The sequence below is a fragment of the Rhamphochromis sp. 'chilingali' genome, assembly GCF_963969265.1.
Source record: "Rhamphochromis sp. 'chilingali' genome assembly, chromosome: 7".
Lineage (NCBI taxonomy): Eukaryota > Metazoa > Chordata > Actinopteri > Cichliformes > Cichlidae > Rhamphochromis > Rhamphochromis sp. 'chilingali'.
The window spans coordinates 21,620,608-21,648,604 of NC_137934.1; the positions used below are offsets into that span (position 1 = coordinate 21,620,608).

The window sequence follows — 27,997 nt, forward strand, 5'->3', positions numbered from 1 at the left end:
TTTTATTTAAACGAAAGATCTGCAGAGCCAGCAATAAAATGACAATTCTAAATGAATCCTTACATCAGTTGCACATCTGAGAGCGAGGAGGAAATAGATGGTGAAAAGATGGCGTGAACACTAAAGGTGTGAGTAACACTGATATCTGTGAAGTGACAGATCGATAAATACTGAAGTTTTACATGAGGGCCATGGTGAGGAAAGCTTAATGGTTAAAAGCAGCTGGATAAAATCACCTGAAGACCAGATAAACTGAGGTAACAAGTTTAAGGATGAGCAGTCGTGAGCACGGAGCCGATCTTTTAATCAGCTCAGCAGGAAGCGGCAGCATCAGAGACGGACGGACGGTGAGGTCATGGGAGCAGTATTCACATTGTTCCTACAGGCAGATTAAACTCTACAACTTAAAAGTATTAATATGTGTATCAGTGATTCCTGAGATTAGGGACAAAACAGGTTTTAATTTTCTAAAATATATTTTTTGAAAAAACAAAACAAAAACATATTTACATATTTACTTGTGGGGATAGGTTAATTGGATAACCAAAATTGTCACTAGGTGTGAATGTGCAAATGAATGTGAGTGCGAACGGTTGTTTGTCCCTGTGTGTTAGCCTTGCGACAGAGTGGCGACCTGTCCAGGGTGTACCCCGCCTCTCGCCCTATGACAGCTGGGATAGGCTCCAGCGCCCCCCGCGACCCTGAAAAGGATAAGCGGAAGTGAATGGATGGATGGATGGATATTTACATATAATTGTTACACAAAGTTTTGGCTGTCTCACCATGTTTTGGTACAATCTCCCAGGTGTAATATTTTTTAATAATTTATATTTTTGCTGGAGGAGTGCAAGGTTTTTGTCAACACCATCAGACACAAACAAATGCAAAAATATATATTTTAGGTTGTTTCAGCTATTTTGACTATTAGCAGCATATTGTTCTATTGTTTATGCACATATGTTTTCAAACGAATTATACTATGTTTAAAAGTAAGATTGTTTTGGCTTTTTATTAGTAGCGTTACAGTCATACATATTTTCAGAAAAGAAACAATCCTATTTAGCAGCATGCAAATGACACATTGAGAAAATTACGTATTTTTATTGGAAGATCATGAGGGAGGATAATATACGGTTCTTCAAAAGACAAAAATAAACAAAGAAATCCATATTATGGAGTTGACAAGGTGCTGACGGTGGTGACACACTAATAGAAAACAAAATATTATTTCTTTCAAAATGACCATTAAAGTTTAACAACTTATGTAATATCAGACACATCATAACAATTCTGTTTTTGCACATGTCAAGTTCTACATCTTAATAGTTCACCAGCAAGTAGCTGCCTACTACTCTTTGATACCTAAAGTACTCTGGTTGTGTGTTTGCTTGTTTCCAAAACCTTCCCTTCTCCCTTTTTTCTCTTCCTTTCAGATCACCGATGTTCTTTATTTTTCCCTCTTTCACTCTCTTTCTAGATCTTTCCCTTTCCTTTATGAGAAACTCTTTCTTCAACTCAGGCTGGCTGTTAATTTTTTTCTCCTTATTTGATCATCCCTGTTCCTCCTCTTTCGTTCCTCTGACAGGTTCCCCTTTGCAATTCTAGCCTGAAATGTACCATTTTGTAATTACTATAATTTTTCTGAACCTTATGCATTTATACAGATTAAGGATGAATATTCACAACACAATTATGTATTAAGCAATAGAGATGCTATCCAGTCTTTAAGTCTGATGTCATTAGCTGTTTCCAGGTCCAAACTCCGCTGCAGATCCCAAAGTCAAAGGAACTCTGCGGCATCACTGAGAGTTACAAACTGTCTAAATTCTTTCTTTCCTTCATCTTTAATAAAATGATCAGTGTGGCTGCTCTTCCAGGTGTAACATCCAGGCATCCATGAAAACAGAATATATGAAATTTAACAGAGTTAGAAGTTAGCTCGCTGGTTTCCACCTACATTCCAACATAAATGAAGCCAGAAAACTAAACAACAGTGACTTTTGCAGGGTTACTGAAGGGTTACTGAAGTTGGACTAGCTGGTATATAATGATGTGCTACGTGATTGCTGGTGACACAGCTATGTTAGCATAACATAAACACAGTGAAGCTGGAGGATGGACGCTAAATAAATTTCCACTCGATAAAAGGTAATGCAAGGGTTTCTGATGGTTAGGCTGACAGTGATCACTGACTGTTTTTAGGGGCTTGTTCAGATTAAATAGAACAAGATAAAAAGCAATAAAACATGTTAAAAGCACAACAGCCTTAATAAATAGAGTAGTTTGGGCCCAGAAGCAGGATTCATCCATCATCACTTAAAGATCAGCTCTTGGGGCACAGCTAGCTCAGTAGATGCCACATGATGCAAGGTTGGGTGTTCAAATCCAACAAACAGCGGCTATCCTCGATTGGTAGCTGCCCACTGCATCACTGAGTGAATGGGTTGAATGCAGAGAACTAAGCATTTTCCTACAGGAATAATAAAGTTCAATTTCAATTCAATTCAATTTTATTTATATAGCGCCAAATCACAACAAGAGTCGCCTCAAGACGCTTCATAGACATAGTATACATAAACAATGAGATTCGAGATAAGGCAAATTCGATAATATTCAACACATCTGTAAAGCAGAAATATCAGTAAAATACACAGAAAGTAATATGACTGAAATATTAATTAAAAGAACTTAATATAATTAGTGAATGGGACACTTTTGTGGCATTTGTCAACACCACTGGAAATGGGTCAACACTGTCAGGCAAAAATCCTGATGGTGTTGACACCCTACTTTCTCTCATAACACATGTTTTTCTGACAAAAGCCATCTTGTTTTGCATCATTTGCTTATGGCCTCTACAATCTACCTAAATTAAGCTTTTTATAAAAAAGATACTTAAATCTTGCATTTCATCGACTTTGGTGTTGACACACTATGGTTGTGACACAGGGTTTTCTCAGAAAGGTATGCGATAAATGAAATAAAAAAACAAAAAAACCTTATCACAGCAGTGACCTCATGGCATGTGTATCAAACAGGAAGTGGTAAAGGGGTCCTCAGAGTGTAAGCTAACCACAATAATTCCTGATTTTTTTGTACTTTTAAAAAAAATCTGATGGTGTTGACAAAAACTCTGGACACGATTTTAATCACTTAAAAAATATGTAAAAATAAATTTTCAATTGCATATTTTGATATTATATAAGATATTGACTTAAATATTTAGTGACGAGAGCCATGATGTTTACATTTTGAATTACTTTTAATTTTTTTTCTGTATTTTAATATTATCACACCTGCTTCTGGACAATGGATTTTTAAGGTACTGGTAATGTATTGTACCATTTAAAATAAATGTATATGTATAAAAAATGCAAAATCATAATTTTGTTGTATAAACATTGCCTTGGTTTTTCTTTCAGTCAGTCTTGTATGCATATTTTTAACCCTCAAATTGGGTTTTATCTGGCGGACATGTTTTGTCCCTTATCTCAAGAATCACTGGTATTTCTCAGGTAGTATCTTTTCCACCAAAGTGTGTTTCTGTTGTGTTTGTATTTTTTTGTCTGCTCCCACAGTCAGGGCGCTCTCGAGGTGATTCCTCTGGTCTGGGGTCAGCGCCAGATCCTCATAATGGAGCCGCAGCCACGGGTCGCCTGAAAACACACGACTCCATCAGGAGGATGTCCCTCACACCATCAGCAGCAGTAGCAACAGCCTCTTACCTTTTGTGATCCTCTGACCTATAGACACCAGTAGCACCGCCCCCACGCTGTGATTGACAGGCTCTCCAGCCTTTGATCGCCCCGCACCCAATCTGTGAAGCACCTGAGCTAAAACCAAACCGTCAATCTCCAAAACGATACCTGCAGGAAGACACAGTAAAAATACATGTTATCAAATACGAGGGCTCACATATGTAAGTACACATGTGCAAGTGCATGTGTTGGGATTACATTTTGGATCAAACTCTGACTGTACTTTTCTGTGTTCATATTTCCATCAGTATTGACAACATCCACAGCGCCACTGGCTGAAATGCCCCAAACCATGACTGAGCCTCCACCGTGTTTTACTGATGGCTGCAGACCCTCACTGTTGTACCTCTTTTTGTTCATATTGACTATTTAAACCAAAATGTTCAAATTTGGATTCATCTCTACATCAGACCTCCTGCCACTGATTTTCAGTGCAGTTCTTGTCTAATTTCTGTTGGTAACAAATTCTCTTAAAACAAACCCCAAATGTAACTATAATCACAAACTGTGTAACAACCTGCGCTTCAGCATAAAAGTTCCCGTGTCATCAAAGATAGCTGTGTTTGTTAGTTTCTTTAGATTCCTAAACATGATAAATTTTCTTTGTAAGTGCAGGTAGTTCATATTTCCTGAGTGTGTCTTTGAATGCATCAACAGTGAATGGAGGCATTTTATTGGCTTTACCGTCTGCAGGAGCCTTCAGTTCCAGCTGATGCTTCGCTTTTCTCAGGACGCTGTAGTAATCTGCGTTGGTGGAGCACAACAGCTGAGCTGTGTCGCTGTTCACGCCCTGAGCCTCCATCATGGCCTGGAACTTTGACAGCGCTGCTCCACCAACCACAGCTTCGGAAATCTGCTTTCTGCCTTCTGATAGGTCAGACACTAGACCAGTCATCACGAGCAACAAGCCGCCTACAAACACAGACAAAACACATTTTAAATATTTATCATGCTTTCTTTTTTAAATGTACCTAAAGGGAAATTTTTACACCAGTGTAAAATTAAATAAACTTAAAAATAGACTAAAATTAAAGCAAGTTGTTGTCTGTAAAGGTGTGCATGCAGTGGGTTTAGATTCCCATGATGTTTTTACAGCTGTCAGAATTAAGTGTTTGTTTGTTTTTTAATTTTAAACCCAAGTGGTCTATTTTTCTTATTAGCTATAGCAAAAAAATTATTATCATCATTATAGAACGGGTTATCTCATCTAAGGGTAATATTCACTAGGACTCTATAACAAAGGTAACAATGAGATTCTTGTCATGTCTCTGATATTCACAAAGGAGAGGCTGTTCTGCGTTTTCTAATTTTAATTTTCATGTATAAAGGAAAGGAGCCAGTTGAGGTGGTTCGGGCATCTGACAAGGATGCCCCCTGGGCGCCTCCTGGGTGAGGTGTTCCAGGCATGCCCCACAGGGAGGAGGCCCCGGGGCAGACCCAGGACACGCTGGAGTGATTATATCTCTCGGCTGGCCTGTGAACGCCTTGGAGTTCCCCCAGATAAGCTGGAGGAGGTGGCTGGGGAGAGGGAGGTCTGGGCCTCTTTGCTTAGGCTGCTGCCCCTGCGACCCGGCCTCGGATAAAGCGGATGAAGATGGATGGATGGATGTATAAAGAAAGTTACAGGTTTAGATTAGTTCTGTCAGCATTAACACCATAACCTCATTAATGCGGCAAATCCCCATTAGCAAGTTAATGCGGATCTGCAATATTAAACAAGTTCAGAGTTTTAAAAAAAGATAAAGAATTATGTGGCAGTAGTTCCTGTGGGTACAAAGTCCAAAAAATACAAGCAGTACAGCTCACAAGCATTGGGTGCTGCTCCTCGGTAGACTGCCAGAAACTGATCAGTCAGAACAAAGTAGGCTTTTAGGGAGGAGGACCTTAAAGAGACGGGAGGTAAACTGAGGGGCTGCATACCGTGTAAAATAATAATTTTCTTTTTCTTAATCAGAGGGCATCTGTATGGAGTGCAATATTTAAAACTATATAGAGCTAGGAGAAGAATGAAGATAAGATACATGTTATTTATCCATAATCTTTAATGTTAACTCGACACTGCAAATTATCTGGCTTGCTGCTAGAAGAGGTAAACAGGCAGGTGGCACAAAAGAGATGCTGCAACGTTATTAGACCGCAGCTGTACTTAATAAAGTGGCCATGGGTGTGCTAATAAAAACAGTTGCCACTTTGAAATGGTTCAGATGCTTCCTGCATTTAGAGAGCCACAGGTGGTCCTAATAAATTGACCACAGGGTATGTGTCTCTAATAAAATGGCCACAGGTGTTCCTAATAAAGTGGTGTTCCTTTGGGGTTCAGGACCTTTTTAATGCCTCGGATAAGACACGTTGTTACTTTGGTGATCAAACCCTGACAGACGAGAGCTGCTGAGCGACGTCATCACCCTGAGTCGTGACCAGCTCCATCAGGTCATCGGGTCCGTTTCCCTTCAGCGTCTCCAGAGATTCGATCACCTCCACGCTGTTTCCCACACATCGACCGATCGTACTGTTCATGCCGCTGAGCACAGCTGCTGTACATATGCCCAGGCCGTTTCCTGCTTCCACCTGAAAGAAAAATAAACAGCGAAATCCAAATTTGAGGTCAGCTTTGCCATTAACGGGCTGTGGCATTGGACGCTGCGCTGTAAATTAAACCTCTGAGTTTGGATTAAAATAACCTGTAATAAACCCAATATTATCTCCCCTGTGGTTCAATGTTGTGTTGCTGCATCACTCCATGCACAGATGTTTCACATCCCTCCCTCCCTCTTTTATGGTGAAATATTTGAATTGTTGTTGTACTCACTAGCATCTGAGCTAGTTCTGTAGCACTTTCCAAGTCTTTGCAGATAGCAGCTCGTCCAAACTTGACATCCAGCACCAGAGCAAACAGAGACTCGGCTCCTTTCTTTGAGATGATCGAACCTGCAGAAACAGCACAGACGGCTGTAAGCTGACATCAGTTTAAATGGGCATAATGCTATAACCGCTCAAACTTATGTTCAGGTAGAAATGACCCTCCCCCGAAGGCTGATTGGGCTCACATATCAAGTAAAGAAAGTCTAAATCCTTTCCGCCTGTGTGTCGGGTCCCCTGACCCTCGCAACACACGGGTGGAAAAGCTTAAATTTCTCAAAAAAAAAAAAAAACAACACAAAAAAAGGGTTTTTGGCTCTTGAAGCACTAATCCCAGTTTTTACCAGTAACCAGAGGTAAACTGTCCACGGTGCTGGTGATGTCCCGCAGAGCGTACAGGACTCGATCTGCAGGAACCAAAGTCTCTGTCTGACCCACAATGCAACAGCCCACTGAGTCCAGGATCTCCAGGATCTGGAGAAGAACAGCTGAATCAGAGAATGACTTTGAGTGTTCATCACTCTTTATTATCCGTATGTAGTTTTATTTATTTATGAATTTAAATATTTAATTTTCTGTTATTTTTGTACCCTTATCACAAGAGCTACCATTGGAATTAATTAACAAATTTCAGTAAAGATGTCAGTGTCCTTGTTTCCCCAAACAGTCAATAGTTTCATCTGTTTAGTTTTTTTTTAAGAGCCAGCAGGGGGCGACTCCTCTGGTGGTTAAACAGAAGAGACTTACTCACTTTATTTTGACTATTAGGAAATTCTTTCCTTTTGAGTAAATGGTCTCAGTCAATAGATTCGACTCTTGAATAATTAAAAAAAAAGACACTTTAAAAAGTCTCATCCTCATTCGCCAATGACATGTGACTGACAAGAGGTGAGCCAATGAGCATGCAGTGTTGCAGTATTTAGTGTTTGTCACTGTGGCTATATCCATCTATTATATACAGTCTATGCCATCCTTGAGCCCAATTTAATATCTGAAAATCTTTAGAGCCTAAAACTTTTAATATAACTTAATCAATGATCCTCACGTGAGCCTAAAGAGGCGACACAGGAAGTTATTCACTTGTTCCAGGGTCTAGTTGCCTGGCAACTCTGTTATGTGAGCCAACAGTATCCTTGGCTCTCATTGGTAGTTGGCAAATTGAACCGCCCACTCCAGTGGACCAGTGGTTATTTACCTCATAAAATCAAAAATATTTGATATTAAAAAAAAGATTTTTAAGTATATTTATTGTAATTGAGCTCTTGTGAATCACATGCAGTACCCTCATGGCCCACCAGGGGGTGCGCAAAGTGCTTCAGTGTGTTTTCCCCCCAGAGTAACATTTTGCTGACATTTATTAAAAGTTAAAACTATTAATTTTTAAAACTATATGTAAATATATGTGAGCCAGAACAGATTGCTTCACCTGCTCTCTTGATTGCTCCACCTTGAATCCTGGAATTGATTCCAGTTTATCAAGAGTTCCTCCTGTATGAGCCAAGCCCCGCCCACTGATCATAGGAACCTGTGGACATGGACTGAATTAATATTCCTAATATGGTAATCTCACATTTTGAGAAAAGGAAGACACACCCACCCAAGTAAATCACCTTCTACTAATGTGGGGTAACAAATCACAAGAAGTTTGTTTAAAAGGGGAGGAGCTTAAACAGAACCAGGGGGCTGCACTGTGTCCCAGTCTAAAATAATATTAATCATGTAAATTTAGCGCAGTCCAGCTGGGCATGAACAGAATGGGTTCACTTTAACGTTTTAACCAATCAGATTTCATCGTTAAAGTCTATACCTTACAGCCGCAGGCAGCTAGCGCTGGCGCTAACACCAGACTGACTTTATCTCCCACCCCGCCAGTCGAGTGTTTGTCCACCATGAAATTTTTCCACTCATCGGGCCATTCCATCACTTCTCCCGATGACATCATCTCTCGGGTCAGGGCCTTAATCTCGGCGGAGACCATCCCATTCAGCCAAATAGCCATCAGCATGGCCCCTTAAATACAAAGAGTGGGAGACGTTAAAGATGCAAAGGAGGAAATGTGAATGCATGTCAGATGGTTTGTACCTGTCTGAGAGTCCTGAATGGTTTTCTCTTTAACGGCCTGGATGAAGGCTTTGATCTCGTCATCACTTAACTGTCCTCCATCCCTCTTCTTCCTGATCAGATCTGGGATTGTTATCATGTCTGCTAGAAGTAAAAACATTACAAGTCTGTTGAGACCTAAAAATTTTCAATCATTCAGTGACCAGGATCTGGTTTTATTAATAGTTCTTTCCTGTGTACTTGTTTTTCCTTTTTCTCTGGATTTTAAAAGACAGGGCCAAAAAAACTGAAACACAAACAAAGTAGATTAACCTCTTAGCAGTACTGAGAAGGCAACACAGTTTGAGTTAAGGCATTAAAACAGGAATCAATCTGTTTGAGCTGCCACATCATCTTTCTCATTTTATAAAGACAAATATATCAACATGGAGAGTTTCTGTTACTGACTTTCCTAAAAGATTAAAAAGTTCAAATTTTATGTAATTAATTGACAATTAAGTAATAAAAAATAGTATATAAAGTAAAAAAGCATCAAAAAACAATTCTTTTCAGGAATAAAAGTTAAAACTTGCACAATTAATTAACTCAGCACTAATTGTGTAAAACAGCCAGTCACACGCCCTGTTCCTCTGAATCATCTTTCTGAAGAAGCTGGTGGAAAGCCACCTGTCCTACATAAAGCTGTTTCATACATCACCTCTGCTTCCTCTGCAGCACTTTGTAATCGAAATGCTTACCACACAGCCAGCTTCTGGTGCAATGCAGATTAACAGCGCAGCAGCACGATGGCAAGTTTCTCTCTCTCTCTGTGTGTGTGTGTGTGTGTGTGTGTGCAGCAGCTATAAATGGACTCAGCAGAAACAACATCAGGATGAGCATCTAGTTCCCCCAGCAAAAAATCTTTCACAGACTCACTTCTTTTGCAAAGGCAGAAAAAAATTAATAGCCAGCTAGCTTTGTTATTTTTGATATTATCATTATTTTTTAGCCAGCTGTAAATCTTTTATACACCCTCTGTGACTCAAAGGACCAGTACTGCCATGACTCCAGTTTATTGTTGGACTCATAAAGTCAGAGGTGGCTCTGCTGGTGAAAGTTCAGTACTGTGCAAAGGTTTTAGTCACTTTAGACATTCAGCTCCTTATCTGTATCACACAGAAACATCGGGGAGATTTAACAAATCATCACGTTACAGGCAAAAGAACAATAATAATACATGTGTTTGGCACCTAATTAGCAAAATAAAGCCTGTGACTTGTTTTTGCTTTTATTGTCTCCACTTCCTCTTCTCTACCTTCTGAATTCTCAAATAAACCAACCAATCAGCGCATCTGTTTAAACTCTAAAACAACAATAGGAACAATAATGAACACTTTAAAAACTTATTAACAAACAGCCTTAATCCATTCAGCCCCTGCAGATTTTCTGTTAACCATACCGACCTCTAACCACAGGTAAAATTTAACAGTTCAGCTCTGAAGAAGAGGAAAACATCCCTGTTATGAGAGTAAGACAGAGTCAGAGTACAGTACCTGGTCTGATGTTTGCAGTCTGTGAAGTGGCATCGACCCCGTGGTCCTTCATAAAGTGAGTCTGTCAGTCAATAGGAGAGCAGGGAGAGGAAAACGAGTGAGCCACTAACCTTTGACCTCTGATTTGGTCATTCAGAGAAAAAAAAAGCTGACAAATGTCCCCACTAAGTGAAGTTCATGTGCTGTGTGTTTACAGACGATCTGTTTATTTGTGTGTCACGTGCAGGCAGCTGTTATCGGTTCAGACGGGTCCTCTTGTATTTCGGTTTCAGTTTTTGGGCTCCTTTTCCTTCCGCTTTTACTATTTTAAATACTTTACTTTTATTTTGTTCTGAACATTTTCTGTATGTGCTGTAAGAATATGAAAGTATGTGCGAGTTACGAGAAGTTCGGAATAACTAAAGGTATTTTAAGTTTAGTTTAACTGTAATAATTGCCTCCAGACGTTTGTTTCTTCATTTTAAACTTTCCTTCAAAAGGAGCATGGATTTTTTTCCCTGCCTGTTGTACAGCTCTGTTCCCAACTTCTACTGCGTGACTGACAGCCTGGAGTTTGAAATCCGCTTCAGGTGCCATTTATGGTGCTTATACACACATAATACGGTAATATTACGTTGAAGCACAGTGCGTATTACTACGCGAGGCTCCTCGGTAGCCGTAATGCTCCGACAATCCATCAAGCGGTGCAGCTCCGTAGCTTACCAAAGTCGTACTAAAACATTTTTTGACATGTGAGCCTTTGATGAATCCTGTGTGGTCATTATGATTTATTGAGGGCAGAACTGTTTCTAATCTAGATGAAAGTGCTTTAGGAATAACTTTAATGTCGGTATTAATTAGTGACAAAGGCTGGTAGCGTCGTTTTCTGTTTTTAGTAACTATTTTATTGCTGCCGTTTTCATATGGGGAGGGATTAGACTGTTTTTTTAGTTTTTTTGTTTTTATTTCTGTGCCAGTTATGAAGAATAGTGGAGATAACACAGACCAGAAATGTTTCAGAAATTCAGCAGGGAATCCATCCAGGCCTGGTGCCTTGCCATTAGGCATTTGGTTTAGAGCACAGTGTAAGTCCCTGGCAGATAGAGGTGATTAGGTTTATTTTCAGCAGAATAGAAATAACGGTAAAAGTAGTAGTAATACTTAATAGTAAGTATTATTGATTTCCCGTCCCAGTATTGTTGCATTCACTGTCGAAGAGATTCTGTTTTTTGTGATAAAATGTAATCTAGTTGCAGTGTTGGGAAGGTCACTTTTAAAATGTATTCCATTACAGATTACAGAATACATGCTCCCAAACATAACGGAATACTTTGGATTACTTAATATGTTATCAAGCTTTTTACAACCACATGAATGTTGCTGTGTGATTTATTACTATTACTGAAGGATACTCGCCATACCAATACCAACTAGAATTTTAAATCTTAATATATCTTAAGGTAAGGCTGCACTTTTTGCAGCGATCTCATATAAAAAACTATTCCGTGCGTATATAAAACAGGTCCGCGCCCCAAACCGTAGTAAAGGGACCTCTGGCTAATACGTTGGGTTCCTGTCGGGCTTGTAGCCAAAAACTAGCTTTACTTTGTTGTCTGGGTCAACTTTGCTAGTGAGAGACAGAGAGAGGTGTTGAAAGGCTGCTCCAACAGAACTTATTGTTTCAGAGGAAAACGCGAACACGGTGTACAGTCGAGTCTTAATAGCTTACTTAAACTTACTTTGGCTGCAGTGGTTATTATTATATTTACATGCTTTCATCTCCTGTTTCTGCTCGGTGACAACTCGTACTGTTCGACTCTCCTTTTTCTCCCTCCTCTCCCTCACAGACACATAACGGGTATGGCAGTTAGTGATGTGCGATACCACTGATTTCCTTTCCGATCCGATCCCAAGTAATATTCAGGGTGGTATCGATGATACTGATCCGATACCGATACTTTATGCAAAAACATATTTTATTTAGTGTATCTCAAATTATAGCGTCATAATGATTACACGACATCGGATTACTTGTTCTTATCACTTAATAATGCAGAGTTCATCATATAGAAATAAAAAAACTGAAGTTGTGCGCTATTTGAACACCTGCCTGCCTGCAGCACTAAAGGGTGGAAATTCGGGAGAATGGTGGCTCCGGGATTCTCCCGGAAAGATCGGGAGGGTTGGCATGTATGGTTGTGGCAACATCACTAACCTTGTCAAACACCTCAGAGTAAATCATATCACAGAATATGACGAGCGTATGTTGAGACGAACTGAAGAGGAGGAGAGGGACAGGTGCTGCTAGGGCGAGACAGACGTCTCTCACGGAGCGCGGCCGAGCTAATTCCAGTTTCCAACAATGGCGGCAGCTACTTAGTTTTAATATTACTCTTATTTCTCTTTCTGGGTCGCAAAAAAAACAAACAACTTTTAACATGTTTTCAGGTGAGAATGTAGCTGTGTAAACTTCAAATATCTGAGCCGATCGACACATTGTTTTCAAACCCCCGCGGTCTTTCACTACTCGGGTTAAACATGAAATATAAGTCACTTTGATAACTTAAAAATGTTATTGGCTGGCTTTTTCAGTGTTTTATTTGTTCATGAGTAAATCGGATTGGCTGAGATTAAAGTTATTAGATTAGATTAAATTCAATTTAACTTTATTAATCCCTCAGGAGGGTTCCTCCGGGGTTTTCACACAGCTGAATAAACATCAAACAGAAAACTAATTAAAGAAAGTGTGAGACGGTCGAGAGTTTACGCCAGCGCCCGGTTATATTTTAGATGGCAAGGAGCAGGCGGCTGTTTCACTCCACCGAGGGAGCTCGTGACGTACTACCCGGCTTTCTTTAGACCGCGAAGGGCGGGTCCTCAGGTGGAAGCAGCCTCTGAATTTGGACACCCCCCGCTGTTTCCAGGCCGGCTAATAATAACGGTGACATTTAACGTATTTTATCCGATAAATAAACACTGTAAAATGTATTTATCACCCCCCCTCCCCCCAACAGCCCTTTTGAATGTCTCCCTAATTCTGAGGTCTCAAGGTTGGCAAGTATGGCCACAACACCTCACTCTTGGAGCACTTTTTTGCCACATGTATCGCAAACCATGTCTCAGCTGTTTGTGGAGGTAAAATACGTCCACACAATTACGCTCAGCCATTGTTGTGAGTGCGCGAGCCAAGGGGCTGCAGACATTTATACAGCCGTATTTCGCACATGACTATGAAAGGCGGAAGAGGAAGTAGTTCCTTTGAATGTAGACAATCCGAATGTTATAGTTTCTTTCCACTGTGTTGCTGTTAATGATAAACTACAAATTAACCCTAAATTACTAAAAATATCGATATTTAATGTGAGAATCGGTTCTAGAACATAAATGACTGGTATCGGAGGAATCGATATTTCAAGATCGATCCGCACATCACTAATGGCAGTCCACTCTCCCTGCAGCACGGACTACACTGCCCATGAGTCTACATTCTTTAGGGCTTTGCCTGTAACACTCTGCCTATTGCCTTCATATTAAATAATTTTCTGAATAACAATTTTTAAAAATATTTCTTCACGTCATGAGACACAGGCATTAGAGCCTCTTAATGTGTGTTTTGTTTGGGTTTCCACCGGCGTGGAATTACCAAAAATAGAGAGGGCATAGCCTAACATATTAAACAGGAAAAGACCACTGTGTAATCCCTTTATTTCAACAAAGTAACAGTACTCTGAATACCACCTTTTTAAACGGCAACTGCAATGGAATATGGTTACTCATATTTTGTATTTTAAATACCTAAAGCCGGTACATGTATTCCATTACTCCCCAACACTGTCTAGTTGTAATTTAACATTTTGCAGTTCTTTCCATGTTTGTTTGATTGGATTTGTTGCATATCTGCTTGTTAGATATTTATTTTTTCCCTCAATATCGTGTTCTACTTTCTGTTCCACTTTCCACTCTTCCCTTATAAATTTATCAAATTCTGAATCCATTAAAAGGGTGATATTAAACTTTATGAGATGATTTAAAATGGGATCAATTCTGCTATCTTTACCTGAGCTGCGGTAATGCATTAATTCCTCCACTGCAGGATCAATAAAGTCTTATCTTATCGCTTATCTTATAAGTTAAGGATATGGGTGCATGCTCACTTATTGTAATAGGGTGTATTCTAGAAGTTGTTTTTTCAATGATAGAATTACTCCTATGAAAAAAATATATTCCTGAAAAAGATTGATATACAGAAGGGATAGCTCAGTAGGTAGAGTGGTGGCCCCATGATCGGAAGGTCAGGGGTTCGACTCCACTGAACGGCTACCCTGAGGTACCCCTGAGCAAGGTACCGTCCCTACACGCTGCTCCCCGGGCGCTGCATTGGTGGCTGCCCACTGCTTCACTGGGTGAATGGGTTAAATGCAGAGGAACTATTTCCCTATGGGGACTAACACGCACACTTTACTTTAAAAAAAAGAAGAAAAGTATAATTCCTGTTTGCTTCATTTCTGAGTCTCCAGACATCACAAACACTAAAATCTTCCATATATTCATGTATTATTCGGGCAGACTGTAAATGTGCTATATTAGCTGAATTACTGGAGCGCTCAAAGGGTTTAATACGAGTTTGCAGTAAGGTCACGTGACTTTCGCGCATTGCATTGTACGTACCAGTAGCAACAAAATCAAAACACTGCATCAAGCGCTAGTATTTCCAGCACCGATAATCATTAATTCTGCGGTTTTAACCTCTACTTGCATTTTATTTGCCCCAAAAACAGTTATGTACAAAACGACGGAGAACACGGCAGGTCCTTACAAAGACAGACTTGATGAAAAGACAAAAAAAAAGTACGAGGAAAAAAATCAAAGGCGTGAAAGTGTTAGACCCATACGAGCATACAGAATGGAGTAAGGATGTTAGCGTGCTGCCCAACTTTCATCACACACATATTTATTATTATATGGTCCTAAGCGTGAGTGCATACACTCACAAAATGTTTAGTAACTTCAGATCCCTGCAACAAGCCCCGCCCAGTTTACTTTGGTGATTTGGACTATTCCATTTCACAGCTGTTGTTAGATTTTTTTTTCTTTATTTCCTTCACAGGCCAACGCAATCTATTTGTCATTTCAGGTTGCAGTATTACACAACATTTTCGGATCTAATAGAAAAAAATGAGTTTCATAATTCATTCAATTATTGTCTTTATTTATAACTGGCATTATTGTTTCATTCTATTATAGAATCTCACAGGAAAGACGCAAAATTGTATTTCATTGTGCTTTATTAGCTGCTTTGGTGAAAAACAAATCAACAATGCAACAACAAAAAAAAAAAACAAAAAAACACAACAACACTGCAAAACAACATACTGGAAAACAGTTGTTCATCACTTGATTGCTTCAATACAACACTTGGGCACATATACAGTGGGGCAAAAAAGTATTTAGTCAGCCACCGATTGTGCAAGTTCCCCCACTTAAAATGATGACAGAGGTCAGTAATTTGCACCAGAGGTACACTTCAACTGTGAGAGACAGAATGTGAAAACAAATCCATGAATTCACATGGTAGGATTTGTAAAGAATTTATTCGTAAATTAGGGTGGAAAATAAGTATTTTGTCACCTCAAACAAGGAAAATCTCTGGCTCTCACAGACCTGTAACGTCTTCTGTAAGAAGCTTTTCTGTCCCCCACTCGTTACCTGTATGAATGGCACCTGTTTGAACTCATCATCTGTATAAAAGACACCTGTCCACAGCCTCAAACAGTCAGACTCCAAACGCCGCCATGGCCAAGACCAAAGAGCTTTCGAAGGACACCAGGAAAAGTATTGTAGACCTGCACCAGACTGGGAAGAGTGAATCTACAATAGGCAAGCAGCTTGGTGTGAAAAAATCAACTGTGGGAGCAATCATCAGAAAATGGAAGACATACAAGACCACTGATAATCTCCCTCGATCTGGGGCTCCACGCAAGATCTCATCCCGTGGGGTCAAAACGATCATGAGAACGGTGAGCAAAAATCCCAGAACCACACGGGGGGACCTGGTGAATGACCTGCAGAGAGCTGGGACCAAAGTAACAAAGGTCACCATCAGTAACACACTACAACGGCAGGGAATCAAATCCCGCAGTGCCAGACGTGTTCCGCTGCTGAAGCCAGTGCATGTCCAGGCCCGTCTGAAGTTTGCCAGAGAGCACATGGATGATACAGCAGAGGATTGGGAGAATGTCATGTGGTCAGATGAAACCAAAGTAGAACTTTTTGGTATAAACTCAACTCGTCGTGTTTGGAGGAAGAAGAATACTAAGTTGCATCCCAAGAACACCATACCTACTGTGAAGCATGGGGGTGGAAACATCATGCTATGGGGCTGTTTTTCTGCCAAGGGGACAGGACGACTGATCCGTGTTAAGGACAGAATGAATGGGGCCATGTATCGTGAGATTTTGAGCCAAAACCTCCTTCCATCAGTGAGAACTTTGAAGATGAAACGAGGCTGGGTCTTCCAACATGACAATGATCCAAAACACACCGCCCGGGCAACAAAGGAGTGGCTCCGTAAGAAGCATTTGAAAGTCCTGGAGTGGCCTAGCCAGTCTCCAGACCTCAACCCCATAGAAAATCTGTGACGGGAGTTGAAAGTCCGTGTTGCTCGGCGACAGCCCCAAAACATCACTGCTCTCGAGAAGATCTGCATGGAGGAATGGGCCAAAATACCAGCTACTGTGTGTGCAAACCTGGTAAAGACCTATAGTAAACGTTTGACCTCTGTTATTGCCAACAAAGGTTATGTTACAAAGTATTGAGTTGTATTTTTGTTATTGACCAAATACTTATTTTCCACCCTGATTTACGAATAAATTCTTTACAAATCCTACCATGTGGATTCATGGATTTTTTTTTTCACATTCTGTCTCTCACAGTTGAAGTGTACCTCTGGTGCAAATTACTGACCTCTGTCATCATTTTAGGTGGGGGAACTTGCACAATCGGTGGCTGACTAAATACTTTTTTGCCCCACTGTATGCGGGACTTTTCGTGGCTGTTTTGATATCGCTCTCTCTCTTAACCGATCAAATCCCACTGTGGTAGCAGCTTTAAACTCGGTATGACCCAGGTTGATAGAGGTGCCCAGTCTGGATCGCATTCCAGCATTTTGTAGGCTGGTTTTCCTACAAAACACAACAAATATTAGCCCGCAAAGCCACAGTGAACAAAGCAGCATAGCGCAACAAATTCAATTCAAATCAATATAAGACTTATTTGTAACCTACATCAACAATTATGTTATGATAAATTACGTAATAACAACAACAGAAGACGTACCTTTGTGGAACTGCTTGGATCAGACTAACCTGTAAGCTGGAGTGTTCTGGAACGTTATATTTGGTCTTCGAATTGCTGCAATCCAGGCCATCCGTCAGCTCTTTGTTACTTCGGAAACACGGCTTGAACAATTTCTCTTCCACGACGTAATCCGATAAAAAACGATCTCTTTAGCCGTCGGCTTCCCGTGGCTGTCATGCAACCGGCTATTGCAGTTAATAATACAACAGCTTCTTGCCATTTTTTGTGTTTCTTTTTATCGCTGCGTGAATGTTTTCATGTGAAAGCCTGCGTGCGCTACTACCGCTTGCCACTCGTACCTACAATTCTTTGCAGTTTTACCCCGGAAATGATGTCACATTTTCCATTTTCAGTCTCTGATAGAAAACTGTATTTAAAAAAGCCGGATCATCATTATTAGGAGCACACAGATCGATGATTGTAAAAATATTGTTTGAAATAGTACATAATAATTAGGGGTGCAACGATACACAAAATTCACGGTTCGGTTCGATACTTTGGTGTCACGATTCGATTTTTTTTCGATACAAAAAAATGTTCATGCTTTTTTAATTTGTCATTTATTAAAATTATGAATAGATATTTTAACTTAAAAGTACAGTTTTTAAATTTAATATTGCTGAAACAACAAAGTAATAAAAAAAATTTATCTATCTGATCGAGAAATCACTCATCTTTGGAAAAGAGAGTTTATTACAGAGAAATGGCTCTTTCCAAAATAAAAGCTATACTATACGCTTCTTCTGGGCTATATTCTCAGCAGCATATTAAACATATCAGGTCCCCATAAGGAGAATCATGTGCTAACGGCTGTCTAGATGACTCGGGTAAAGTTTGTAGCATGCGTGCTTGTTGTTTTTGTCTGCTTCCACTTGTCTTTGCACTAGGATGATGTCGACGTAAATGTGTAGTCATATTCATTGTGTTCCCACTAGTGCTGTCAGCGTTAATCTGAAATGACATTAACGCCACAACACGGCAAATCTCCGTTAACGAGCTATCCGTGCCTGGGGCTGGACAGCGTCAACACGTTAACGAGCTAACTGCGCTAAAGCACTAGTTCCCACCCATGTAACTGAGCATTGCGTGGCACATCCGACATACTGTTTTACTTTTGTCCATGACGCGCTTACCTTCAGGGTCATACATCACATGAAAATAGTTCCAAAGGCCAGATCTGAATGAGGGTGGGGGAGGTTCAATTTGCCATGTTGCACTGAGCTTTAGTGATGGGTCGGTCGCGAACGTAATGGCTCTTAGAGCCGACTCTTTGAAGTGAACGACGCGAGCCGAATCCTTATCACGAGCCATGTTTTTTTTTTTCTCTCACCCTCTCTCGCACTTTTTATCCGCTTCACTCAGCATGCGAGCCTTGTGCTTTGCGCTGGGCAGAGGGGGGAGGGGCGGTAGTTACACTCAGTAGCACAGGAACAGAGCAGGGGCCCGTTCTTCGTACGTCGCTTACTACATCCAAGATCAAATGACACATCCAAGACCAAATCATCGCGCTAACCGTGAGCTCGCTAATCCGGTTCTCCGAACACACCTGCTGTTGACGATTAGTACAGCTGGATGAAGTAATGTGAGATCACTGGGTGTCGTAAAAGGGGCTACGCATTGATAGTGGAAACATTGATCGGCAACCCTCTGATTGGTCGGCGAAAATGTCGAAGGGGCGCGCTCGGTATTTTTCGGCAGCAGAGCAAGAACTCCTGAGTGAGCGATTTCAGGAGTTTCAGAGTTTAATCAGAACGCAAGGGAACACTGCAAAGGCTGCAAAAGCAAGGAGAGAGGGCTGGCAGAAAGTTGCTGACAAATTAAACTCGTAAGTAATTTAATAATAATAATAATAATAATGGAGTGGATTGATATAGCGCTTTTCAAGGCACCCAAAGCGCATGACAATGCCACTATTCATTCACTCTCACATTCACACACTGGTGGAAGCAGCTACAGTTGTAGCCACAGCTGCCCTGGGGCAGACTGACAGAAGCCAGGCTGCCATATCGCGCCATCGGCCCCTCTGGCCAACACCAGTAGGCGGTAGGGTAGATTTATTATATTACACTATATTATCCAATATTATATTACATTATATTATATTATGTTATATTATATCCCCTTTCACATTAGAGCGACGACAGGACCCACTAGAACATGGGAACAAGTAAAAGTGAAATATAAGAATATTCTACAGAATGGTAATATTTGTGTGGATGCCTTAGGCATCCACACTATTGAGTTCCTGTTTCTCTTTATTCTTTATTGTGTGGATGCTTAAGCATCCACACTATTGAGTTCCTGTTTCTCTTTATTGTGTGGATGCTTTAAGCATCCACACTATTGAGTTCCTTTTGATACTTCCGTACACTTTTTGGCACTTAACTACTTCCACAATTTTCAGCCGATTTTCACCGTTCAAATTCTAAACTATTCTGCTATTTCTGCTAATGTGTGCTATGTCTTTTGGTATTTTTCACTATTATACTTTTTAAAATATTAAGCTTAATTTGTCACATTGAAATGAATGGGAAACTTCTGCAATTCTGCTAAAATTTTCTTGTTTTTGAAACTTAACTACTTCCTCATATTTTCACGTAGAACAACCATTCAAACTTTAAAATGTTCTCAAATTATTGGGCTATTCAGGTATAAATCAGCTTTTTCAAATCATTTACTGTTTTACTTTTATGCCTCTTAAAGTTTTCAGTTGCAAAATTGTGATTTTTCACAAAATACATGCGTTGTTATGGTTGCTATGCACTTGGCTTCCAGTGTGCCACTGAAGGTTTTGCAGTCTTCTCTTCATGTCTGAACAACTTCTTGCTACTTGCTCAATTTTCACTCAACTTCCACAAATTATACATCAAAACGTAGGTATTTTTGCTGGCCTTCCGAAAATGTCACTATCATTGTTGTGGGATTTATAGAATTTTGGCAAATCTCCTCAGACCAACACAAAGTCGCAAAACTCTCCATAGAAAGTCAATGGAGAGTTTGTTCAAAATCACCACTTGATTTCTGTAATGAGAGGCATATTCGAATCGTCATATCTCCTTAATGAAGCAAAGTTAAGACATAAGGCTTGTCCCAGTATATCTTCAGACACTCCTGACGCTCACAATTCAAGAATTATTTTCTCACCTATTACCGTTCTGAAATGAGTTAGACTTGTTTGAGGGTAGGAAATTCGTCCTTCGCTCAGATTTCTTCAGATTTCAAACTCTGGAAATGAGGCACTTTTTTCTCTCATCATATCTTTTTAATGGATTTCCACAGAGACCTGAAAATTTCCATGATTGTTCACCAAAGCCTGCTGTCTCTTACGGTGAAAGAATGATATTGATACTCCAAATAGATTTAGAATTACCAAAGGTTGTTTGAGAGCAAGTCAAGGCAGTTTTTGCTTCGCCTCTACTCAGTTACAGTGTATTACAAGTCATATATCTTTAATAATTTATATTTTATCTCTGAATTATGAAGACCTGAAGATTCCCCCATCTCTTCTGAACAAAACGATGTCTGAATGACCGTTCTAGCCCCTACGGTTAGGAAATTATGGCCATTTGTTCGAGGGGAATCCTGAATGTCAGAAATACACTGAAGAAAACTCACACCTCTCTCTGTGTCTGTGTGTGTAAGGGCTGACTACAGCAGGTGCAGCTAATTTAACTGACCTACATATACCAAGCCCAGACTCTCAACAGCTCCTGTTCCCTTTATTGTCTGTGTATGTGTGTCTGTGTATCAATATTTCTCCTATGTTTAAGTATTACTCCTCAATCATAGTATTTCTGCTAAAGCAAAGTACTTCTACTACATCTTAGTACTTCTGCTAAATCATAGTATTTCTGCTAAATCATAGTATTTTTGCAAAATCATGGTATTTGTGCAAAATCATGGTTTTGGGGCTAAATCATAATATTTCTGTTATTTTATAATATATGTGCTGAATATATTATATGTGCCAAATCATAGTATTTATCCCAAATTATAGTATTTATGCCAAATTATAGTATTTGTACTGAAACATAGTACTTCTGCCCAATCATAGTATTTGTACCCAATCATAGTATTTCTGCTAAATCATAGCATGTGTGCCAAATCATGGTATTTATGTAAAAACATAGTATGTCTGCAAAACCATAGTATATCTCTTATGTTATAGTATTACTACTAAGGCATAGTATTTCTGCCAAATCATAGTATTTGTACTAAATCATAGTACTTGTGCCAAATCATAGTATTTGTTGCACATCAGTATTGGAACCAAAACAGTATTTGTCCGAAAGCATCGTATTTGTATGGAGTCATAGTTTTTCTTCTAAATCATAGTATCTCAATCAAATCTCAGTAGTTGTGTTAAAACGCAGTATTATTGCCAAATCACAGTATTTCTGCCAAGTCATAGTATTTGTACCCAATCATAGTATTTGTGCCATGTCATCGTATTTGTGCCGAATCATGGTATTTTTGCCAAATCGTGGTATTTGTGCCCAATTAATAATTCTGTTATATTATAGTATTACTACTAAGTCGTAGAATATCTGTTATGTTATAGTGTATCTGCGGAATATAGTATGTGTGCCAAATCATAGTATTTATACCAAATCATAGTATTTGTGCTAAAACATAGTATTTCTGCCATATTGTGGTATTTGTGCAAGAACATTGAACTGTTATGTTATAGTATTACTACTAAGTCATAGTATTTCTGCGTTGTTATAGTATTTGTGCTAAAACGTAGTATCTCTGCCAAGTCATAGAATTACTGCAATTTCATAGTTTTTTTTAGGAAATCTGTTATGTTATAGTATTACTACTAAGTCATAGTATTTCTGCCAAATCATAGTATTTGTGTGAATTTGTATACTGTAATATCACTGTATTATGTAGTAGCTAAGTAGGGGGCTGACTGTTTACTAAGTGCATCAGTGTAAATAGGTCATCTCTTGTGTTGGAGTGCCCTCTTGTGGCGCCTTTTGGGTAGTGCCTTAGTAAACGTGAACCCTGTAAGAAGTGGTATCATATGAGAACCGGTTTGGCGCAGTGAGATGAGTATGAGATGAAATTCTGCTGATTTACCTCTTTTCTGCCCAAATTCTGCTGATTCACCTCTTTTCTGCAACATTTTCAGCCTTTCCACCTCTTATCAGCACAATTCTCAGCAGCTTCCGCTCATTTCAGCACAATTGTCAGTCTCTCCACCTCTTCTTTGTGAGAAAATGTTTGGCTCAGTGAGCTAAATAACCGCCCTTAGACCAGAAGGGCCAGGTTTGAATCTTGCTCAGGGCAATGTTTTTTTTTTTGTTTTTTTGTTTCAACTTTTTCAGCTTTTTTCTGCAGACATCTTCAGCGTTAAGGCATCCACACAGCATTTTCGCAGGAAATGCAAATTCTTCTAGTTCTTTATTATTCTAGTTGCTTCCGTACGTTTTTTGGACGTTAACTACTCCCTCAGTTTTCAGCCGATTTTCTCCGTTCAAACTTAAAAAAATTCTGCTGTTTCTGCTAATGGGTGCTATATCTTTTGGTGCTCATAACTTCTATACTTTTTGAGATATTGAATTTTTTTTGCAATATTTTTTGCCCATTTCTGCCATATCATCAGTGGCCTCACTGATTTTCCTTGCCGGGCTGACCTGTGTTTTAGCTCAGTGAGATGAGCATCTGTTCTCAGACTGGGAGGCCGGGGTTCAAATCCCGCTTATGGTAACATTTCTTTCAGTTAACAGTAAAACTTTTTAAACTCTTTTCAACACAAATTTCAGCTTTTTCACCTCTTTTCAGAAGAATTGTAAGTTTTTTCACCACTTTTCAGCAAAAATACCAGCTTTTTCAGCTGTTTTCAGCAAAAACCTCTTTTCAGCAGAATTCTGCTCATTCAACTCTTTTCAGCAGAAATTCTGCTGATTGAACTCTTTTCAGCAAAATATTCAGTTTTTTCTGCTGTTTTCAGAAAAAAACTCTTTTCAGCAGAAATTCTGCTCATTCAACTCTTTTCAGCAGAAATTCTGCTTATTCACCTCTTCTGTAAAAATTTCATATTTTCCACCTCTCATCAGCACAATTCTCAGCAGCTTCTGCTCATTTCAGCACAATTGTCAATCTCTCCACCTCTTCTTTGTGAGAAAGAGGTTGGCTCAGTGAGCTAAATAGCTACCTTTATACCAGGAGGGCCAGGTTCGAATCCTGCTCAGGGCAATGTTTTGTTTTTGTTTTTTTTCTCAACTTTTTCAGCTTTTTTCACCATACATCTTCAGCGTAAGGCATCCACACAGCATTTTCGCAGGAAATGCAAATTTTTCTAGTTATTCTAGTTGCTTCCGTACGTTTTTTGGACCGCTACTCCTCCCACAGCTTTTGTGCTATTTTCACCGTTCAAATCTTAAAAAATTCTGCTCTTTCTGCTAATGGGTGCTATATCTTTTGGTGCTCATAACTTCTATAGTTTTTGAGATATTGATTTTTCTTTTCAATATTTTTTGCCCTTTTTTGCATATTATCAGTGGCCTCACTGATTTTCCTTGCCGGCTTGACCTGTGTTTTAGCTCAGTGAGATGAGCGTCCGTTCTCAGACTGGGAGGCCCGGGTTCAAATCCCGCTTATGGCAACATTTCTTTCAGTCAACAGTAAAACTTTTTAAAACTCTTTTCACCACAAATTTAAGCTTTTTCAGCCCTTTTCAGCACAATTTTCAGTTTTTTCACCACTTTTCAGCACAAATACCAGCTTTTTCAGCTGTTTTCAGCAAAAACCTCTTTTCAGCAGAATACTGCTCATTCAACTCTTTTCAGCAGAAATTCTGCTGATTGAACTCTTTTCAGCAGAATTTTCACCTCTTTTATGCCCAAATTCTGCTTATTCATCTCTTCTGAAAAACTTTCAGCCTTTTCACCTCTTATTAGCACAAATCTCAGCTGTTTTCAGAAAAAACTCTTTTGAGCAGAAATTCTGCTGATTCATCTCTTTGTAGCTCATCTTTTTGCTTCCTTACCTCTTTTCTGCAAAGTTTTTAGCCTTTTCACCTCTTATCAGCACAATTCTAAGCAGCTTCTGCTAATTTCACCAGAATTGTCAGTCTATCCACCTCTGTTTGTTAGAAAGAGATTGGCGCACTGAGGTGAGACGCTCCCTTTAGACCAGAAGGGCCAGGTTCGAATCCTGCTCAGGGCAATGTTCTTTTGTTTTTGTTTTTTCAACTTTTTCAGCTTTTTTCAGCCGACATCTTCAGCATTAAGGCATCCACACAGCATTTTCGCAGGAAATGCAAATTTTTCTAGTTATCACTTATATTGCTTTTCGTCTCTTGGAAAGAGACCCTGAAATAATCTGTTTGTTTGTCCATGACAGCAACCAAGAAAAGGGCAGAGCAACAAAAGACAGGTGGTGGTCCTGCACCCCCTCGTCAACAAGTTGGTTAAGTAAATAATACCCTCACGGGAATATCGATATCTCTCTATGAGCACACTGTCGCGCTGAGCTAAAGGATCCTGTCTATCCCGCAATATACGCTGAATTCTGAGGACTCTCCTTATCAATCTTGCACCTTCCGCAATGGGTGGCTCGCATATACGGACAGGCTTCCCAAATCCACCTTCACTTTTATAGCCGTGGTCTCTCATCTTGATTACACAAAGTAATTTGCAATTACTACTCTGAAATATGAATTACATCTGTAATAATCACATACATGTAATAGAATGTTAATAGTACATTTCCCTTTTTTAGGAAATGACCTGTATGTATCTGTGTGACATCAATAACAGGATCAAGTGCTGCATTATCTTTAGTTACATTGATGTTATTTATTTATGGTGAAACAGTGGTGGAATATCGCTGTTGCTTTCGTATACATGAAGCGGACATACCTGCGTGGCCGCGATCTAATCCTGTTTACATAAAGTAAACCTGCTCCCGAGCAGGTTTACGCTTACGGCTCTGTTGCTATGGCAGCAAGTCCCGGATGAGCTTCGGGGAACCGAACGATCTAAGATCACGCGAAATCGTCAACAATCAAATCCAGCTAACTTACTTAGCGAGGTACGAAGAACGGGCCCCAGGAGGGAGAGAGAGAGAAAGAGAGCCAGGGACAACAACGTCACATTAGAAAGGTATAGTAATCATCCACAACTATTTTCAGTAGTGGATTATAAAGGATTCAGAAAGTTTATTCATGCAGGCCCATATGACAGAGAATATGCATGTTCCTTTTGTTTTCATATTATAATTTATATTTAATTGTGTTGTGGTTTGCAGTGTTTTGTGTTGTTTCACTTTAAATTTGTAAAAGGAAAAAGCTGAAAATTTAAATAGTTAAAAGTTGAAATGTGAGTAGTTGATTTTTGTATTATATGATTTATTTATTGCATTTCATGTGGAGTGAATAAACAAAAGTATATTTATGGTGGCCCCTACAGACAAAGCACATACAAACTTCAAATCACGTACGAACCCTGAAGCACGTACAAACTCCAAAACACGTACAAACTCCAAAACACGTAAAAACACGTACAAACTCCAAAACACGTAAAAACTCAGAAAAACATAAAAACTCAAAACACGTACAAAAGATAACAGAACTGCTCCAGGATGCTAGGGGCAGCATTGAGCTTTTGTTACCCAGTGGCTACACAAGCCAGCAAGTACCAACGACCAGATTTGGTGTGTGGTAATAACAGGTAAATGAACATTTTTTTTATTTTTATTATTTGACTATATATGAATGCTTGTGTATAAATACACAAACAATACACATATGCTTTCATGCTTGCAATTGTGTAATTTAATTGGTAGCTCTGTTTTGGAAGTTCAGTTCATGCTAGAAATGGGGTTTGGAGTTTGTATGTGCTTTTTGGAGTTTGTACGTGCTTTGTCTCTAGGGGCCACCACACACACACACACACACACACACATATATACATATATATATATATATATATATATATATATATATATATATATATATATATATATGAAACCACTTTTTTTTACATTAGTAATTCCTTTTGTGCATAATTTTATATTATTGCTAATAATAAATAAATGAAAGCAACAAAACAACCTGAAGAGCCGGTTCGGAGTCGAAAGAGCCGGCTCTTTTTTAGTGAGGCGAACCGAAAGAGCCGGTTCTCTAAAAAGAGCCGGAAATCCCATCACTACTGAGCTTAGCTTCTGACTTACGCTGTGCTCAGTGGATCTGCGCTAGACAGTGCAGTCTAGGCGGAGTAGTCGAATGCAGGTCCACTGAGCTCTCAACACAGACAGCATCTAAAAATTTTGTATTGTTGATACATATGCATACCGAAAGCACTGTATGAACGATTCTATATCAATACGAGTGTCGTTGCACCCCTAATAATTATATATCGACCTTCTGTGTCTATTAGAGCAAATGTAACAAGATAGACACACCTCTTTGTTTACTATTATAACAAGCTGAAAAGGACAGATTCAATTAGAGCCTGTACCTTTCTTCTGATTTTTGTAGAAGTGTTTCCTGAGGAGAATGGCTACCTTTCATTTTGTGACATATTCCAGAATTGTTGCGCTTTTCACCTGTGAACGAATACCGCGCACATTCCAAGAAACCAGAGTGACAGGCACCACACAAAGAATGTGAACTTTGTAGATGTGTTTCCTAAGGAGATGTATGTATGTGCAGTATGGGATCTGGGTGTGTGTCTGTGTAGCCTAAAGTTTATGAATATATGAGAAAGTGTTGTGTGATGGAGATGGGCTGTGAGGACTTGAGTTATAAATATGAAACAAATAATATCAGACTGACCCTGCCGCAGTTTGCTCCCCTGTCCAAATCCTGGACAGGCGTGGTTTTAGAACGTATACTCAGCGTCAAAGTTAATGTGAATCGATAAGCGGAAGCGAATGGATGTATGGATGGCGTTTACACAGACACGGTTCTCTGTTATTCGGCCGAACGTCCTCGGGTTGTTGAAATAATCCCGCCCGAGAACAATAAATGCGTCATTTTCTGTTGTAACCCACAAACTGACCGTAGGCAATGCACCGACACTCATCTTTCACTGTTTCACTAAGGTAAAACAGTTTAGTTGTTGAATGGAAGCTGCTGCCCGGTGCGCGCTCCGGTCGCAGGGGAAACTGAATTTAAATCTTTGATCTCGTGGTGAAGCATGGCTAGAACATCCAGCTTTTTGTTGTTGGATTCTACACACTTGCCTGCATGTCGGGTACGAGTAGGTCCTCGGTATCCGCTGATGAGTCGGTTTTTCTCGTTGTGTTGGACCGCTTGGTCAGGTTATCCGGTTGTTTGTCGGATTCCTCCATGACGCACCTGTCAGAAGAAATGTGGGAGTTGTCTTCCTCCGCGCTGAATGGTGTATGTTTGTTTTAGGTTACTGAGAGCTGTTTGTTTAAATGTAAATGTTTTAAATCCCTGTCACTGGGAGTCTCGCGGCATCACGTTTCACTCTA

The 27,997-nt window shown here is 39.6% G+C and overlaps 1 protein-coding gene across 5 annotated transcripts; it reads right to left on the reverse strand.

Annotated features, from left to right (window-relative positions):
* Position 1: 1 nt before the first annotated feature.
* tymp (thymidine phosphorylase) lies at positions 2 to 27,968 on the reverse strand. 5 transcript variants are annotated; one of them, XM_080886180.1, is made up of 11 exons: positions 27,743 to 27,968; positions 10,211 to 10,271; positions 8,700 to 8,819; positions 8,425 to 8,627; positions 8,044 to 8,142; positions 6,962 to 7,091; positions 6,568 to 6,686; positions 6,164 to 6,326; positions 4,443 to 4,670; positions 3,726 to 3,866; positions 2 to 3,656 (listed from the first exon to the last, which is right to left on the reverse strand). In XM_080886180.1, the coding sequence occupies exons 1-11, from the start codon at positions 27,848 to 27,850 to the stop codon at positions 3,499 to 3,501; spliced, it is 1,530 nt and encodes a 509-aa protein (XP_080742306.1). In that variant the 5' UTR covers positions 27,851 to 27,968; the 3' UTR covers positions 2 to 3,498. The 5 variants fall into 5 exon arrangements, with proteins under 5 accessions (XP_080742306.1, XP_080742305.1, XP_080742308.1 ...); XM_080886179.1 differs by having other exon boundaries at positions 8,700 to 8,822; XM_080886182.1 differs by having other exon boundaries at positions 27,739 to 27,830.
* Positions 27,969 to 27,997: the final 29 nt, after the last annotated feature.